The sequence below is a fragment of the Haemorhous mexicanus genome, chromosome 5 (genome assembly GCF_027477595.1).
Source record: "Haemorhous mexicanus isolate bHaeMex1 chromosome 5, bHaeMex1.pri, whole genome shotgun sequence".
NCBI lineage: Eukaryota > Metazoa > Chordata > Aves > Passeriformes > Fringillidae > Haemorhous > Haemorhous mexicanus.
The window spans coordinates 11,932,855-11,952,767 of NC_082345.1; the positions used below are offsets into that span (position 1 = coordinate 11,932,855).

The 19,913-nt window shown below is 39.6% G+C and overlaps 1 protein-coding gene across 5 annotated transcripts in view; it reads left to right on the forward strand.

Moving 5' to 3' along the window:
• The window catches only part of BICD1 (BICD cargo adaptor 1), a 167,598-nt gene that overhangs the window by 102,514 nt on the left and 45,171 nt on the right, over positions 1-19,913 (forward strand). For all 5 annotated transcript variants that reach the window (XM_059845911.1, XM_059845907.1, XM_059845908.1 and 2 more), the window contains exon 3: positions 17,812-17,964. In XM_059845911.1, coding sequence (XP_059701894.1) covers positions 17,812-17,964 — 153 coding nt within the window. The remainder of the gene's footprint in view (positions 1-17,811; positions 17,965-19,913) is intronic.

Here is a 19,913-nt window from a genome sequence, read left to right on the forward strand (position 1 = left end):
GGCTTGCTAAGTCAAAGTTAAAAACTCACACAAACCCTCAGTGCTTCTCTTTTCCATTCTATAGAACTGAATGAATTTTTTTGTCATCTATGTGCAGCACTTCATTTAGAGCTCACAAATGGAGCTCTAAATTAACATTTTTTAGCTGTTAATGATAATAGTGATAAAACCCTTTTTTTTTTTTCTGAAAAGACTCTGCAGTGCTTTGTAGGCAGGGAAGTGCTTCAGTAACTGCTGTAATTAAAACCTTTCTCCTTTGCAACATATGGCAGGATGGGATAAACAGGCAGGAAGAAGGAAGCTTTGTATGAAACACACAGTGGGAAAAAGTGCTTTGGTTGGAGAGAGAAGCAATTTTATAAATTCAAAAAGTGCCTAACCCAGCCATGGTTTCCCGTCTGTGACAAAAGAGATTTGCTCCCTGTGAATGCTGTCACAAATGTTGTGGCTGGGCACGTAAAGCATGCTCTAAACTTGTCTTTTTTATGGGTAAGATGAAGGTGTATGTGCAGCTTAAGATAATCTTCTCCAAAAGAACACCCTGCCTACAAAGAAACCAAACTCAAAGTTGCTACCAGCAGACAAATTAACAGAAATGAGCTGTCTCTGTATGGGATTTCCTTTTAGAACCACTGACTTTATCATGGTGGGCAGTCCATAATCTTTGATTCCATGGAAAACAAAAAAATATTTTTGCCTCACCCTCAGAATGTTGTATTTCATAGGAGAGTAATTTTCTAATCTTATGGAAGTGATAAAGATCATCTCTATAAGTGAGGTCTAGTGATGCCTGGTGCTGCCATCTGTTCAGCTCCCTGCCTGCTTGGTGAGATAATTTTACCAATCTGTTCCTATAGCACACACTTCTCTTACTCTTTTGAGGGATAAAATACTGTGGAAATAAATTCTGTTTAAATAATATTATTTCTTTTTAACCAGGACATGTTTTGCCAATTTCTCACCTCTTTATACAAGTGCATGCATTGTTTTGACTGATAATAGAAAATCTGCACTGTTTTGAAAGGGTTTTAATTTGTACAGATTTGTTATAATAAAAAAAATGAGGTGATTTTTTTCCTGTAATGGGATGTTGAGGCACTGATGTCCATTTTTAGTAAGTGGCTGCCCTCTTAGATTTTTTGGTTTCTCTGACACTTGGTGATCTATGTGAGATGAGGGAGGAAGCTTGGATGAAGAGGATGCTGGTTGATCCTAAAACTCCGAAATTCTTGGGATTCTTGTACCCCTAACACTAACTGAACTGTACTGCCTACCCTATCCAAAGTTCAAAAATTGTAATCTTCTTTCTTCAATATTAGTGTTCCTAATATTGAAGAGCTTTTGACAGAGCTAGTATCAATCTGTTTGTTTATTCTTTATGTATTGCAAAGGAGGACCCAAACTCTGTCATGTATCTTGTGTGCTTAAACATGGATATCACTAGCAACACTCAGCACTTTCCCTGATGGAGTATTTAAAGAATCTCCCATCCTTTTTTTTTTGTTTGTTATTCAATTACAGGTTATTACAACTGTTTTCTCTTTAAAGACTTTTTTTTTTCACTTTAGGAAAGCCCTTCTACATAAGCTCTTCTGTTCCATTTCCCATTTACTTCCAAAGTTGTGTACCCATGCTAAATCCAAGTTTCTAATTGAGATTCTCGGCAGGAAAAGTTGCATCATTGGCTTTTGTTCTCCTGTGAAAGCCCATACTAATGGAAACTGCCTTATATAAAACAGTCCCCTTTCACCTTGGAAAACAAAGAAGAGTTCCTGCCTGAAACAAATACTGTGGCATTTCAGTGTTTTCAAAGAGCTGTGCTGAGCTCTGGACAGAGCCTTGACTGCCCTTATCAACGTGATTCACACTCAGCCCCGGTGTTGTGGTGATGAAATAAATGGCACTGCCACCAGTGGGGCCATCTCTGAGCCACTGGCCAGGGCTGGGAGAAGCCCTTGGGCTTTGTGCAGAGCCTGGCACAGAGCTGGTGCTTGACCTCTGGGCCAGTGCAGGAAAGTTGCTGTGCCCAGGCTGGTGTAGGCTTTGAGACCTGCTGCCCTTTCTACCCTTCCCTTCCCTTCCTGTCCTGCACTCATCAGAAATGCAGGATCCTGTTCAAAGCTCACCAAACTGATGCTGTGTCGCCCTGTTCTTCTAAGTTCTTCTAAGCCTTCTGATGTTTACATTTTTGTAATCCAGATGTCACAATACAACATGAAATGAACACACTCACTCTCTGAGATGTCCAAGGCAAAAAAGGCATGTTTATTTCCAAACTCTGATATTTATAGAATTCCAAAAGTGACCATGGATTGGAGGATGAAACTGCCACCTCTCCAACCACACTGGTCACACCAACAGTCCATCAATTCTCTCCTTCTCCAGAAAGAAATGCAAAACAATCATTATTTACATGAAGAGTGTGTGAGAAACTCCATTACAAAAATGTAAACATAGAAAACTTAGAAGAACAGGGCAACAACAGTGTGTGAAAGTTTCCTATTTGAATTCCTCTCCTGATTGTTCTGGATTTGGGTCAAACTTAGCATTTCTGTGTAGAAGAAAGGGGATGGTGCTGGTGGCATGGGGTGTCTCTTACCCTAGTTGGTCACACCGAAGCGAAATGTGCGGAGGGAGCTCTACAATAAAGGGAAAATAAGATTTGTTTGTGACTAGTCAGGTTCTGACTAGTTTTGATTTATTACCCTTCATCTGAAGCGAACATTCAGAGCCTTGTAAAAAAACCCAACCCTATTATAATATATATAAAGGATATCTATCATATGTCATATATATGATATTATGATTGACTGTCTCCATTGTATGCTTTTAATGTGGGTTGATTAACACACACTGGCTGGTATATGTTAAAAATATGTATTCTCACCCATGATCTTAAAATGAAGGGAGAACTTGGGAGAAAATTTTAATTTAAAAAAAAAAAAAAAAGGTATTTCATTGCCACAAGATATCCTGAGGTTCACTAGGATTATTAGAGAATGGTTTGTCTCTCTGCCCATGGGACAGACAACAGTGACAGAGACTGCTGCTATTGGTCTTTGTTACTAGGGCATGATATTTTGTTCTGTTTTAGCAAATGAATAAACAGCTTAAACGTTTGTCCAGATTGAGATATGAATGCATTTTGCTGATCAGGTTTGGTAAAGGATCAGCTTGCAAGATTAGCAATCCTTTTTTATTTCCTTGCAACTTTGAATTTAGCTATTAAACATTATTTGTATGTTTTTCATTAAAGCACTGTTTAACCCAACTGTCAGATATTGGGGAGAAATTAGTATTTGATGCAAGTTAGCACACTGATGCCTCTGTTGAAAAAATGGTGAATAAGAAGTAAAGGTTGAAGGGGCAAAAGAAGAAAACATTTTGACAGTCTTTAGTGGGAAGGAAAAGGACCAGAAATGGTAGTGAGAGCAAAAATGGAATTGGTGGTGATTTTAAACAGGGTGGTAGGTTTTTATTACTGAGTTTAGAACAAATCTGGGCAGGAAAAGCTTTCATTACAATGTTTAGATTTAAGAAAAGGTTTACTGGAATTTCTCTGGGTCACCCAAACACATCCCTGAGAAAATGAGAAAAAAGAAAATGAAAGTCAGAACAGCAGCTCCAGTTTCTTAATGGGATGGACTGAGGAAAATAGTCAGGCTTTCTGCTGCATTTCTTTACAAAAATGGTCCTGGTAGAAGAGGTTGTGATACCATAGTGTGCTGGGCCAATTAACAATAGCACATCTGCATTCTGTCTAGATGCTCCTGAATCTCAGCTGATCTCTGAGGGACTCAAGAGTGTGGGGTGAGAAATAATTTAGGATTCAAAGGCTCATGTCTTGTCCTTTTGTTGCTCTGAGAGAGCTGTCTTCAAAAGCTTTCCATTTGGTGATGGATGGATAGCTGGGAAGGTCCTCTGGGAAAGTGATGGTTCCCACTTTCTGAGGACCAAGGCCAGAAATGGATTTTTAGCTTAAACGTGAAGCTTTGAACTGCACATAGAAACAATTCCTTACTTTATGGAAATGCAGGGGTTTTGACTTGGTACCTCTCAAGGTGCATAATCATTGTCTCTGATTTGTAGTGGGGATTTTCTTTTCCTAGAGCAGTTCAGCTTTCTTCCCTGTGCTTGCTGCAGCTACAGCACTCCTGCAGCAGACACCAAACTGCTGCAAAGCAATGGCCACCCTACTCTGGAATATTAAAAATGGGTAGCACTTAATTTTCATATACTGGGGCAGTTTGGCCACTTGAGTTTAAGGAGCCTCCATTAACTGAGGGAGGATGAAGGAAAAGAACAGACAGATGTAGCTGCAGGGTTAATTTCTTCTCCTTGTTTTTTCTGTCTTTCACAAGAGGTCCTGTACAGGCTGAAGAAAAAACAGCTGCTATGGAAGTTCTGATGTGATCAAAGGCACAGACTATTAAACAAGGGGTAATGCACTGCCAAAAGCTGTGACTACACTATAAGTTCTGTTGGGGGATTTTTCCCATTCTGCCCTTGTATTTGGCCATGTCCTACATTACCCTGCACAGAGAGCATGGTGCAGGTGTGCTGTGCATCCCATGATCCATACATGCATTTGTAGGGAGGCACACAGGGTCAGGAAGATGCCAAGTCAATTCTCTGATTGATATGCTGGGTAAACTCACCCTCAATGTAATAATTAAGAGCCCAAGGAATTGTTGCAGCCTGGATTGTTTTCCCTATAGACACTGGTAGCAGTATTTCAGTGATGAAAAACCTGACCATAGGCCACAATTGTGTAGGTATGAGATTGAATATATTGATCAGTTAACAAAGGGGACTTCATAAATTTCATCTAATTCCTGTTGCTTGTCTAAATTCTGACCTGGTTCAAGTGTGATGTTTTTTCTCTCTGAGGTTGCTGTCATTTTTAGGTTGATTATTCTGCTGCACTTTTTTGCAGTGTGTAACTGAGTTCAGTTGTGCCATATCAGGCCAGTGGGCATACAACAGAATCAGAACTAAAAAACTTGCATGCAAATAGTTATTTGCTCAGACTGGTGCTGAATTTCATTAGTAATGATGGCATGTTGAGGCCATGGTTGAGAGCTTTAAGAACTTAGAGGAAATTTAAGAGCCCTGATGAATTTGGAGCCATCCTCTAATGTTTTGTTGTGTTTTATATTAAAAATAAGTTAGAAAAAAAAAAAGGGAGCTTAAGCTTTCAATCAGCAGTTGTCTAATGGTAGGGGTAGGAAGCACAGGGAGTCATTAAGACTTTGGACTGCAATCCTTCACTGCCAAGAAGTTCATGAGCAGTACCTGGAGATTTACAGTCCAGCACTCCCCTGTTATCCATGGGTGCCCTTGCACCTTGGGGGCATGGCTGGGGGCTGGATGGCCAAGCTGTCACACTGCCCTCATCTCCCCAGGCCACCGAGCTGCCAGGGCCACCAGCAGGGCCAGTGTGGCATCCCCATTTCACCCAGCTGTCACTGACAGGCTGGAAGGCTTGAGAGAAGGCTCAGTTCAGAATTTGGAAACACTGGTATTGACATAGGTGAGGCTTAGGTGAACATGTCTTTGAAATTCCCTGTTTTCCCCTCTGCTTTTCATATGGATGTGTTTTTCTAGATTTCCATAAATCTGGAAAGAAAGTAGTTCTTCATTTATCAAGGTCCTTGAGCACAGCTTCAGCAAGGACAAGAAAACGCCTTCCTTTTCTTGCTGCAGCTGAGCCCCCAGAGCTGCTGAGTCTCTCTGCTCACATGTGCTATAATGATCATCAAGATTACTTGATATTTGCCACTGTCCTCCTCATGCCACAGTGTATTTATAGAAAATGATCAGTGCTTTAGGTGGATTTATCTTTAGATTTCTGAAGGGCTGTTTGCCGGGGTTTTTTCTGGGTGTTCCCAGTTATTTCTTTCATCTGAATTTTATTACTGTATCAATGATCTGTTTTAGCAGAAGGCTTCTGCTAACACCCATTGTGAGCTGGGTGAAAGTCTAGTAGAAACAAATGATGAAAGGAAAACAGCAGTGGTTTTAAGGGGGAGCACAAGAGAGTAGAAAAAAATAGATTTAAACGTAATTTTTATAACCATTGCTAAACAGTCCCATAACTTGCTTGATATTTTACTCCCTGAGCAAATACAGATTTTATGGCTTTTTTTTTCCATTTTGATGCATTACAGGAAGTTAATGACACTCAGTATTTATTCAATTCCTAAAGGAATAATTTGATTCTAAGGCTGTGCAGCCATAGGCAACATACTTCAATAATCTGTGTGAGAACTGCAGCATTAATAGTCAGTCCTTGCACTGTGTTCTTATGGCATGTATTACATCTGTGTTTGTCCTGCATGCTGAGCAGCAAGATCTTCTTTGTGCAGCCTTTAAAGGAAAAGATAGAAAACTGTCAGCCTGAAAATGATTACTGTTGACTGTAAGATATGTACACATACACATATGTATAAATAAGAGTGTGAAACTTATGGTCTGTGTTAGAATAAAAAAAAAAGGGCAGATTATAAAAGCCAAGATTGGGTTTCAAACCAATTTATATTCAATAGTAAAGAGTACTACACTGTTACAGCCACACTTCCTGAGTACAGGTATTTTTACTGACCATAAATAAATTCAAGTAACCTTCAGTGCAATTTACTTTACCAAATATTTTATGTGGGTATTTGTATTCATGGATCACCATGTGTGTTGTAATGAGTAAAAATTATGTGTAAAATTTGGTTCTAAAACTTGTGGTTTACAGAGATGAGGTACTTACCTTTTACTTGATTTGCTACCTAGGTCATTCAAATATATGCTCTAAAATAAAAACTGTAAGCCTCTGATGGAAAAAAAAGCCATTAGTCATCAAGCCATGTTCATCTTTTTAATATTAATCAGCTGCTGTTTCTGAACTGATGTTTCTGCTCATGCTACAGAAGAATTAGTGGGGGTGGGTGCTCTGCACACAAGGTCAAATAGGCTGCAGAATGCTGTGCTGCTTTTTGCAGCAGATGGGTAATGTTACATGGACTTTAATTACTGCAATTGCTCCTGACTTTGAGGAAGTACTCTCCCTTAATAATGACAGATTTGGCCATGTAATTATATTTAAATTTCGTGGCTCAGATGTGTTTGTTTAAAGATGCCATGTCTTTGCCCATCTGGAGAAAAATAATTAGTGAAGTTTAACTTTCTTGTTGTTCCTGTTTTTATAGCAACCCTTTATACTGTATTGATATTTTTCAAGGAGAACTTGAAAGAGCCTATTGTCATTGGGAGGGTGGTGGGTGTTGATTCACAGAGCTTTTAAAACACCTCTGCAGCTGATGATCTGCAGGAATAATTCTGTTGAGGGACGCTCTGCTATGAGCATGGGCTTACAGAGCTCCTTTGATGTTGAGCTCTCACAGCTCCTCTGCAGCACAATAGAGAATATGCCAGCAGATGACCCCTTGAAATATATTTGTACCTGTGAAGAGGTTTTTTTATCTCCTTTAGCCACTTTTCCACTCCACTTTCTATAAAGTATTGAAGATTTTTGCTCTCTTTCAATGTATTTCTCCTCCAGTGTGAGGAACAGTGAAGGAATACTCTGTTATTTGGGGTCTCCTCTACTTTCCCCCCTCCAATATCTACTTTTTGTTGTAGATCATTGCCTATCTCCCTGCATGTCATGCAAGGGCATCTGAAGAGTTTGCTCTGTGGTGGGAACTATCTGGAATCCTCATTTCTTTCCTGCTCTTCTGGTTGTAGAGGACAGAGAGATGACTGAAGATGAATAGAGTAGGTGAATGGAAGTCTCCTGCAGAGAGGAACAGATGCATTTATTTCTTGCCTTCTGTGGGTAGGAGAAGAAATATTGTTTTTGTCTTTCAGATTCAAAATTCAGAATAGATCTGTGACAAAAGCAAAAGTAAAGCCAGGAAGCAAGTGTCTGGGAAAGTTGATGGGATTGTTGGAAGTCTTTAACAAGAGATTAGATGGATATCAGGAATGGCATAGATGTTGTTGCTCTTATCCTGAGAAAGATGGACTACTAGATGATGCCCCTTTGAGATCCAGTTTTTATTACTTTTATGATCTTTGGTAAGCTGAGGATCAGGACTAGTTACATATCTGATTAATTTGAACTCAGCCCTCTACTAATTTACCTGTACTGACCCAGGGACCAAATTTATTGGTACTGCTGGTCAGCCCTGGCTCTGCATGTCACCTCTCTCATCTTTCTGTGCTCTCACCCAGTCCTGCAGCACATACTGCCTACAGCAGGGCAGAGCAGAGGCACTTGCTCTCAGACATGGATGTTGCAATGTCTAGCTGGTGTTTACAAGACCAAAGATTGGCTTGGTGTGTAAATTGAGAAAAGCAGAGCTTGGGTAGTACTTCAAGGCAGAGCAGGTTGGGGAGGCTGAGCTGAGAGCCCTGACCTGGCACCTGCATCCCTCAGCAGCACAGCTTGATTACTGCTGTGAGGAATAGAGGGAAGGCAGGACTGAGCTGGCAGCCAGCTGGAGCTAAAATAGCTCCAAGCCCTGAGGAGGAGAGGCAGTCACTGTGGGGAATGGAAAACTTGCAAGGAGCAGAGCTCTGTGCCTGAAACATGGGACAGTGGAGCCACTGCCCAGCATGCCTGTGGTATAAATAACCCTGGAGTTGTTGGCTTTTGCTATTATGTATTGGCTTTTGCAAATTATTATTAATCACAATAATTTTGATCTAGTACAGTTTGTAATCACTTTTAACTGCTTTAATATAGTATAGTTAGTCAGCTTTTGTGGCCGATATATTAGTGTGATAAGCATATATTATAGCTTAGGCTTTTGCAAAATACTAAAATAGAGATAATATGTTGTGCATTGAAATGTTAACTTTTGCAGAAAGGAAAAGCATTAGCTTGCATTAGGAAAAGCATTAGCTACTTCTGCTACTTTTGCAGAAGTAGCTAATGCTTTTATTTGCCTGACTGACAATGATAAGAATAAATTAGATAATATTGATTTAATGTACTTGTGAAGTATCTTATCTGTATGATAAGATAACATTGACAAGAACTAGGAAAATAAACTACGAAAGAAAGCATGCAAGGAGGAATTTACCGCCTTCCCTCTGGTTATCAAGAACTGTCAAACCACAGAACAGGGCCTCATGAAGAAATAAATGATATAAATTTCATCTGCAGTATGGCATGTCCTTTAAGAAGACAAGTCAAAGGCTGAACCAAGCAAAAGAATTCCTGGAATGTATAAACTCAAAAGAATGTTTGACTATGTATTATCTGCATGAATAGACATTAAACCAATATAATGAAAAAAAAATATATGAGAATTGTTTTAAGCTAACTGATGTGCTGATGTCGCTGTAGGACACAAAATAAAACAACACAGACACTGGAACCTCCAAGGTAAAAAGAAGGGAAGTTTAATTTCTGACTCCAACCTTTATAGATTTTCAAAAGTGACAGTGGATTGGAGGGTGACAGTGCCAACTCTCCAATGACGCTGGACAAACCAACAGTCCATCAAATTTCTCCTCCTCCAGAAAAGAATTTAAAACAATAATTATTTACATAAAACTGAGTGAGAAAGTTTATTACAAGAATGTAAACATCAGGAGGCTTAGAAGAACTTAGAAGAACAAAGTGACATGCCTCTGGTAGTTGCCAAGCACCCAGCATGCTGCTTACTGTCCCTTTTATCCCTTATTAAGCTTTTAAAAATTTTAAGGAGTGAGCCTTGTTTCTCACACGTGGAGACAGGTTACCACAGGGAGCTCTGAGTCCATCATGACAGCAAAAGTTAGGGAAAGACAGAAGAAAGCAAGGATGCATTTTTCCATACCAGCCCAGCATAATGAAGCCTAAAATTTTATAATCTGTAGCAATAGGGCCAGGTTTCCACCTCTGGAACTTGGACCAGGTCATACAGTTGTTGCTGAGCAGCCAGCATACCCAAATTAGAAATGACATGTTTTCCTATTGCCTACCTCCTGCTAACACCAGTGCCTGTGTTTCCAGCCTGTCAGCAAAGTCAGGGACTATGAGCACCATTAAAACTGTCTTTGTTTGTTTTCTGGAGTGGCTGCCCTTGGTCTGGCTGGTGATGTGGAAGGTAGCACTGGCCCAGGGGAGGGTCAGGACCTGGGAACAGCCTGTGGGACTGATGAGCTTAAACTGATCACAGCCCCACACCCTGTTAGCACAACTTTTCTTTTGTTGGTTAGCCAGTGCCCCTTTTGGGTCGGGAGGGAGATTTGGCATTTTGGACCAGACAGATGGCCTCTCAAAGAGATAGATACATGTAACTGGCAGATGCTTCTCCTAAGTGATCAGTTAGGCTTTAAAACCAGCTCTTGGCCTCTTGATGAGCTTGAAAAGGCCTGTGCAGCTTCTCCATCAAAAAGCCTGCCCCTTGAGGCATTGTCATGTAGAATCACTGCTGTTGGCTTCTTAAATTGTATATAGAAAGTGACAACATAATAGGAAAGGTTATAACTGGGGGGAAAAAAAATCCGTTCAGTCCAAAATGCCCCAGATCCACCCCTTCTTCTTTTTTTTTTTTTTTTTTTTTTTTAACTAATCTGTCAAGAGCAATTTAGGTTTGGTGTTTTTATAGTACTACACATCCTGCTTCTGTAAGGTGATGTGGAGCAAGCACCAGCCCCTGCTTCAGAGTGTGCAGACCTGAAGAAAAGGAGGCTCAGGGGAGACCTCATTGCTCTCCAGAATTACCTGAAAGGAGGTTGTAGCTAGGTGAGGGTCAGGCTCATCTCCCAACTAAAGATTGATAGGATAAGAAGAAATGGCCTCAAGTTGCACCAGTTTAGATTAGATATTAGGAAAAATTTTCTTCGCCAAAAGAGTTGTCAAGCACTGGAACACACTGCTTTGGGAAGTGGTTGAGTCACAAATGCTGGAGGTTATTAAAAGATCTGTGAATGTTGCACTTATGGAGGTGGTGTAGCAGAGGCCTTGGCAGTGCTTGATGCGATGGTGATGGAACAGGATCTTGTCAGATCTTTGGTCTTCATGTGCATCCTCCCTCCTCCAGCACGCTCTCTCCCTTGCTATCCCTGACAGGCCATGTGGTTTATTCTGAGTACATCAGGTGGGAATTGCAGGAGGAGGACTTGTCTGGATGCTCACGTAGCATCCACAATGTCCTCCTCATGGCAAAATTTGTTCCAGCTAATTGATATTTTGCTATTTGCAGTGATCATGTGTTCATGCATGAAGCTATTCCACAGAGATTTAGAAGAGTCATATTAACTGAACAGTGCTATAACCCTGGAGTATGAATTTTCTCTCACACTGTTTTAATAAAATTTAATTTGGTGAAGTTTCTCATTTTTTGAAGGAATGAAGAATATTATAGCAGTGTTTGTAACAGATTGCTGATATTAATTATAAATATAATTAATGCATTAAAAGATAATTTATGTATAATGAGTAATACTAAGTATTACTCATTATGTATAATGAGTATACTAAGAGTAATGCATTAATTGCTATAAATGCAGTCAAATCAAACCATTATTTTTCAGATAATATGCATAATTTGTGGTTCATACCATCTTATGAAGAAGTCATCTTAATATTATGTGGCCATGATACTCAGCAGGAAAATTTAATACCTGAACCACCAGAGCATTGCTATCTTTTTGTATATAATTATTCATGAAAGTCAATAAAATAGCTACTTTGTAGGGATTTAGATGGGGCAGGATTTATATTAAATATGATGATTAAATACAATGTTAAATACGATGGGTTTCAAACTCTGTGATAAGTACATAAAAGGGCCATTTAATTGCCCTTGATACAAATTCACCCTACTTCTTTAGATTTAGCTATTCCAATTAAATGCACTGAGCATTTCAGATGAATAAATTATTAGATGTATGTTTAAATGCTTTATTTGATATTTGTTGCTGGTGAGGGAACTTGAAATTTACATTATCATAATCTGGCTTCTAATCTGTATGCTATAGCCAACAGATATAAGGCTTTTTTTCATCCTTCCCTTTGATAGTACTGTCATTCTATAAGAATATCCACAGAAAGTGGATATTCTTATAGAATGAAGTACTATCAAAGTACTTACGCTATGCCACAGATACATTTTCAAAAATATCTTGTGCACAATAACATTTTTGGTTTCCTGGTTTTTAGACAGTGAGTGACATATCTAAAGCCAAGGAATGTCAGAATTGTATATAATTTCAAAAGTTAGTGATTTCTGGGTTTGGACAATAGGAGCTGAATTTGTGTTCTTAAAGTAGGATGCCAATACAGCTGCTTAGAGCAGATACAATATCATGAAGTCTAACAAAGCCACCCGAATGAAGCTTTTTGAAGGATGAGACCAGAAAAATTCAGGTTCAAAAGGAAGATGCAGATTTCTGACAGTCATGAAAATATCTTTGAAATAATTTATTTTTGGATGTAGAGATTGAGATGTATTGAAATAGCAAAATTAGTTCTGTAAGAGATGGTCCAGCCTTGCTTAGCTGGTCATCTGCATGTATGAATCAGGAGGATTGGGGTGCAAATTCTGCAAAAGGGTCAGATAAGGTCACTTCAGGTCATCCACAAAATCCATTTATGTATTTAAATATATCTGGAAGCATGGAAAATACCATTCTGTGAGTTCAAGTTGAGTTTTTCTGTATATGAAGGAGGGAAACTTTAAGGACTCTGGGGACTTAAAATGCTTGATGACAAAGAAAATGTTTTTGCTCTTCTGTTGTCACTTTCATTCTCTCTTCTCTCAAGCCCTGTTAAATTAAACTTTCTATCATTCTTGCTGTTCTTCATAAAAAATACATATTTTATTTTCCTCTGCAGAATAAAGTAAACATGGCAGACAAATTTACAGTGAGACTTGTCAACAAACACATAAGATCATGGGTATTAGGTTGAGCATAAACTTTCTCTTATATTCAATTTACTATTCTTATTCTCTTATATTCAATTTACTAGTACAATAAAACTGTCATCAGATCAAATGGGTTTTTATCCTGCATCAGCTAGAAAACAATGCCATTAAATTGGAAGGGGACGATTTGGGTTTATACCATGTATCATTGTTCTCTTGCTCTCTTGTGAGTTCCAAAAATTAAAAAGTTATGTAGAGCATCATGCTGTGGCTTGCATGTTCCAATATATAAGCAGGGATTTAGTCTGGGTAGTTCAGGGTGTATAATTAATGGATGATTTATAAGGCTGTTTTTCAGTGTGAAAACCAGTATGTTTTACTGCAGTAAGGACCTGAAGTCTCTGAACATTTGCTTGAACAGAGTGGATTTGTTTGGACAGAGTGGATGGAAAAAGCCTGAACACTACTTCCACAAATTTTTGTGGGGGGTAAAAAGCAGTAGGCAAAATAAAAACAAAGTAATAAAAAAGTCCTTTAAGTATTTCAGCTTAGGGGGAACCAAAATAGTTAATGAGAATGCATTCACTTTAAAAAAAAAGGCTTAAAAAGAAAGGCAAGAAGGCTACCACTTTCCCAAGAAATTCAGTGTATTTTTTCATAGTTCAGGAAACCAGAAACCATTGGAATTCACAATTCACTTCTCACCTTGGAGATGAGCGTACTTACTTAGCTTTAGGGGTCTCTTCCTTGCCCAGTTTGTTTTTTTTAGGTGAATTGATAGGCCAAAGGAGCACAAGTGGCTTCCTGGGGTAGCACTTAGGAGTATTCTGACATGAAAATTGTATGTTTTTTCATACTCTTCAACCTTAGCCTCTTCCATTCCTTCATTTTAAAGTATCTTCTCATTTGCAATTATTTAATATTACACACTGTATTGCAGTGTATCCACACATGATAAATCCAACGTGCTCTGTGTGTGGCATCTGAAATAAAGCCATGAAAATCTTTGTATGTGGCATATGAAAGTCTAGGCTGAATCAAAAATGAATAATATATTAGCATATAGTACATTTAATTGACTAAGAAGTACAAACTTCTGTTATTTAATATTCTCTGAGCATATATTATGTTCAATTTGCTAAGAAGTACAAACTTGTTTCATTTAATATTCCAGTGATATTCAGAGACCTGTCAGGATTGATGGCTGGTAGTATATGGACATGGTCCTTGGCTCTGCAAAACCTAGAGATGTCTTTCCCTTTTCATGTATTGCAATTCTGAAAATATATCCGAATAGCAGTGACCTGAACAGACTTTGTTTCGACTGAGCCTCCTGTTTTTCCTTTGCCATGGTCTGCTCTGTGATGTGTACGTTCATTAGAGGTGCTGTGGGGCTGACATCTTCCACAATTAGTGCTCATGTATAATGAGATGCATTGCTGACAAGGACTCTCTTGTTTTCTATAGTTTCACTGAGAGGCCTTTTCCTTCTTCTTTGGCACCAATCCATTAAAGCTGTTGCACCATGTTCAGCTGCGCGGCTGGGATTGAAAATAATTTCCAGCCATTAAAACTTTGCTCGTGTGTCATCAGCTCCACCTCTTGGATTAATTTGGCTTTTGCAGACCCAGTACATAGTTCTTAGGGGAATTCTCTCTGGGAATGTAAAAAGTCCTGAGGCAGTGCCTTAGTAAAAGCATCTGGCTCAATTGCTTTGTCCTGCAAGTTCAGTGCTTGATGAGCAGCAAAGTTTAATTACGAGTTACTTTGCTGATAACTTGAGTTACATTGTCCTCTAGTGGCTCATGTCGATAACAGCCCTGCTGGCAAAATCCTTCTGCCTTGTGTTTTTAAATCCTTTCATATTCTTTTCATACAAGTCCACCAGATAAAAATTTGCTTCTTCTTGCTGTTGTATCAGTACAGCAAGTACTGTCCTCTAAAACTGCAAATGTTTTGCTTAATAAATGTGTATTTTGAATTGTTCAAAATAACAATAGGGTTGTGAGAAGTTAATATATTCAATCAAAGCATTTGATGAAAATAAATATATCCTTCATACCAACAGTAAAAGAGAATAAACTCAACATGGTTCTTTTTTTTTTAAATAGGTTCAGGGCTAATTCACTTCCAGAAAATACACAGAGGTCTTACATAAAGGAAATCAGAATGGCCCTCCACATGCCCTGTGGCTACTCACTCATAAACCACAGAAACACTGGGTTTTGGGCCTGTGGAGTGGAATCACTGCCTTTCCTGGCAGGCAGAGAGAGCCCTGGACTGCTTTGGCAAACTGGGTGTTTGCCAGCATAATGCAGATGTTTGCAAGTAGTGAGAGGGATCTGAAGCATGGAGAATTACTCCTGGGTGTTTGCAGTGACAAAATACACATTTTATATTGCTTTGAAAAGGTGATGCTCTATTCTGTAATGTGCTGAGTTGGTTTACCCCTGTGTCAGAGCAGTGGGATTGCTTCCAGTAGAGGCCTTGGCCCTGGCCATGGAAGTGTAGCAGAGAGTGTTTGGGCAGAACATGGCACATGGGATGCTCCAACAGGCAAGTCTTCCTTTTTTCTGCTCTTTCTTCCTTGATGAAATGCCATGAGTGAGGACAAATAGAGGCTGAACTGCAGAAAGAGTTTCTCTGTGTGTAAGAAGAGGAGAACAGTAGAAGGTTCTGTTTATATCTCGAAGATTATGTAGGAAGCAGCAGTTATAAATGGTGGAGAAATGTGGTATCTCTTCTAAAGAAATAGTGGTGCACTCCAGCAAGGTGATAGCTCATGTTTTCTGTTGCAGTTTGCTATGACAGGAGGGACAAAGGAGTACTCCTATCTTACAGAATTAATTTTCAAGGCTTTTTCAAACTACCCCACCTTGTAGTCTGTCAGGGAACTACTGTAACAAGATTGTGTAAAATTCCTTGTTCATGTCCTCCGTTTCTGGCCACCTCTTTTGTTCTTCCCTTTTAGAATCACAGAATCAGAAAGTAGATTGTGTTAAAAAGGATCTTTTGTAGTTCCACCACCCCCCACCATGGACAGGGACACCTTCTGCTGGACCAGGGTGCTCAAGGCTCCATCCAGCCTGGCTTTTTGGGGAGGTCCTCCTTTCCCTCAGCAGTGCTGATGGCAGAGGCAGTTTGGATCATGAGCGGATCTGTCCTGGCTGCTGGTGGTGGTGGTGGTGGTGGTGGTCCCAGCCCAGTGAGGTGCAGGCAGTGCCACTGGGAATGGCTGGCTGAGCTCTTTTGGGATCCTGTAAGGATGCTCCCTCTCCCAGGGCTCCTGGCAGTGTTGGATGGATGCCAGCCAGCTCACTCCCTGGGCTGGTCATCCTCAAACACTGGGAGAGTTGCAGAGCAGCTTAATTTACCCTTGACACAGTGGAGTTGAGCATTTGGTGTTGTCCCCATACTGCCTCAGAGTGACACACACTCCCACAGCTGGGAATGCAGCTGGGCTGGCAGAAACAAAAGGTATAAAGGCAGCCTGGGGGTATAAAATGCCTTCACCTTTTGAAATAATCTGTGGTCTTGCTCTTACAATTTGTTCAGAGTTTATTAGGCAGTGATGGATGCAGCAATATTTACTTTTAGCTAATGCTCTGTGACTCTTTGCTGGGAATCTTTTCAGGTGTTTTCAGTTCAGAAATCAGGTAGTTTCTTCTTAATCAGCTGCTAGGAGGAGGGTGATGGTTTTTAGTTTTCTCTAACAAAAAGTTTTCAGTTTTGAAAACTCTTTTGTCACGTCTTGTATCAAAATATTTTTTTTCATGCTTTGCGGAGTTCTTTTCCAGGGGTTTGTACTTATTTAACCAAGATGCTAAGTGAAGTTTTGTTTATCCTTGAAGGTAGGGTTTTATCATTCATGTACCACAGAGTGAGTGGTGCAGATTTCTTGATTTAGAGCTCCCTGACTACAATTTTTGCTTAAAATTTTGACTTTTTTTCAGGTATCTGTCAGGCCAGTGGTTCACCCTCTCCACACCGGAATCTTTTACAGAAACTCATTACTGCTTCCCAGGTGTGCTCTTGGCACATCAGCAGTGAGGGGACTCTGCCCCATCAGTCAGGTCTCTCTGCTATGGCAATGCTCAGAATCCTCCTGCAGGAAAGGAGATGTGATTGACCATGCCCATTCTCTTAATCAGACAAATGCAGGCTTCTCTTTAAAGCAGGGCAGGAGGTTGTTCCTCCCAACCAGCTGTGTGTTAACTCCACCTTCCTGTAGTGCCCATTCCATCGTGGTTATGCCAGCAGAGTCTTTCCAGAATAACCTGACCTTTGATGACAAACTCAGAGCTGGAATCTGATGGAATCGATTTTTGGTGAAACTGATCCCTCATGTTCTCTCTCTGTCTGGGTTCTGTATGTGCTAATGGGAAAGATAAAATGGTGACCTTGTGCGTTGCCAGAGTGCTGGGTGTGATCCTGCTCAGCAAGCCAGGTGTTTGGCAGGCTTTTGACAAGTGCTTTCCACCCTGTGCCTGCCCCTGAGCCTCTCTAATGCCTGCAGATGCAAATGTGGGTGCACCTTGCTCCCTGGCAGATGTCTTTTGAGAACAGATGTCAGTGCTCACTGCTTTTTTGTATGATTGTAAAATGCATCCTACAGTGGAAAACAGGTGGTAATTTTATTTAAATCCTGCTGTATTGGAGAGCAATGAAACTAATGAGATATGCTACAGCCTTTCCAGGGTTTCCATTTCAATAAGCCTCTAATCTTGAAACTCTTTTAATCAGGCTTCTCTATCAGACATTCTCGTTTCTGCATTGCCAGCACCCACCTGAAATGATTGCTTGGCCTCAAATTAATAGGTGATGGTGTTTTGATGTGCACTGTTGAATCATTTCTATTTCAGGATTAATTTCTGTTTGGCCCTTTCTGAAGGCAGTGTTCAGCATTAAAGTGGCTGTGTGTGGACTGTAATGTCCTTGTGTTCTCTCCTGCCAGAATAACGAGATGGTGGAGCTGCAGAGGATACGGATGAAAGATGAGATTCGAGAGTACAAGTTCCGAGAGGCGAGGCTGCTGCAGGACTACACTGAGCTGGAAGAGGAAAACATCACTTTACAGAAACTGGTGTCCACACTGAAGCAGAATCAAGTAAGCCTGGAAAGATTCAAGGCACTGTACTGTAAATTGTCACTATTTTCTCCAGTTTCTATTATGTGATCCCGTAGGGCAGTTTGATAGAAGTTCCTTTTTATGTTTGGGGTTTTTTTCCAGCTGGGTTTTTGCTAATCACTTATTCTAAAATGATGTTAGTGCCCATTTTTGAAATATGGGCAGGCTCTTATCTCAGTTCTGAAAAACTGAAATACTTCATTGCAGAACTATGGAATCACAGAGGAATTATTAAAAGAGATATATTTTTACTTCATGCTTTTCCTGTCTCTCAGGAGCTCAATGTCCAGCAGCCAGTTGTCAATTAAAGTGAGCAAAAGAGATTCGGTCTCCTGTCAGAAGAGTTAACTTGTGTTGATGAAAATCAAAATATCCAGGTTGGATGGTATAACACTTCCTGCCTTTTAGATGCTGTCTAGGCCATCATAACATTGCACTTCATAACACCCTCTCCTCACCTGCCCTGAGAGTGTCACTCTGCACTGCAGCTCCTGGTTGTGTCCTGACCTGTTGCCTGGTGCTCTTGGGGCTTCTGTGGAAGAGCCAGCCCTGTCACAGTTTCTGATGGCAGCCTGAGAACAAAGCTGCCTTATTCCTGTAGGAATAAGCAGTGCTATTTCAGCTCTCTTTTACTGCTTTTTTACTGCTGCAGCACAAATGTGATTGAAACACTTAAAACAACAGAGCTGTGCTGCAGGGAATACACAGGTAATAGAAATGGGTGCATAATTTCCTTATTTATGAAGATTCCTAGTCCTTCATACTCCTGAAATGGAATTCATAGCAGATCATCTTTGTTGCCAGAGTTATTTACCCAGACAGCAAATTCCTCCTTTGAGGCATGGATTTTTTTCTCCTTAACCTCATAGGAGACATTTTCACATTTTCAGGAAGTAAACGACCCCTTTATGGACTGTCCTTGTTTCCCCCCAAAATGAAATCTGTTTGCAGGTGTTAATATTTGTCATAATATTTCATTCTAACTGAAACCAAATGCCAACAGTCTGTGGAGAGAAAAAGCATTGCCACGTTTTGAAGGGCTTTAAAAATCAGCCATTTTGCATCACAGATCCATGCACTTATGATTCCTAAAATTACTTTAATCTACAAGATAAAATTTTAAGACCATTTTATATTTTAATGGTTCAATTTACAAAACCATATGTTATAAATCTTAGTGCTAAAATGTCATTATCTACATGTTGGGGTTTTTTGTAGCTTTTTAAAGTAAGAGTCTATGAGAAGGTAGAGATAGAGATATAGACCTCTAGCTTTCATGTGTATTTAAAATTGAAAAAGTGTTGGTTGTTTTGATGGGTTTGGCTTTTTTTCATGTATTTAAGTTATAAACATAGCTACTTGATTGCATTTCACAATTTTTCCAGATGGACTTGTTCCTCCAGTAAGGAAAGGTATTAAATTGACAGATGTAGATTTGAAACTCTCATGGATTTTCCTTTTCTATTTAAGAATGCCCACTATGACTTAGGGACTCTCTTTGTTGTTTGATATGTTTCCAGTTCCTGGGTTTGAAGATTAGTGCTTTGGTTTTTAAGTTTGCCTTTCCAAAGGTTCATGAGTCGAAGACTTTTGACAGGCTGATATTCTACTTCAATAGGAATGGTGCATATTTTTTTTTTGCTATTATCTAATTTTAGTTTGATTAAAAATCCATATATGTCAAACAAAAAAATATTCTATACAATGCATTAAGCTTGCAGATAATGTGTTTGAATTATAAAAGTATCAACTGCAAAAAATTGGGGCTTTTTATGGAAACATGAAAATTCGGTATTTTTTCCCCTCTTTCACCAAGCCATTGAATTCTTTCACCTGATAATAAGGCTTTTTTTTTTCATTTTGCTATTAAGATGCAAATAACTAACGTGATTAGAATTAAATAGAAAAAAATCCAAGTGTCATCATTT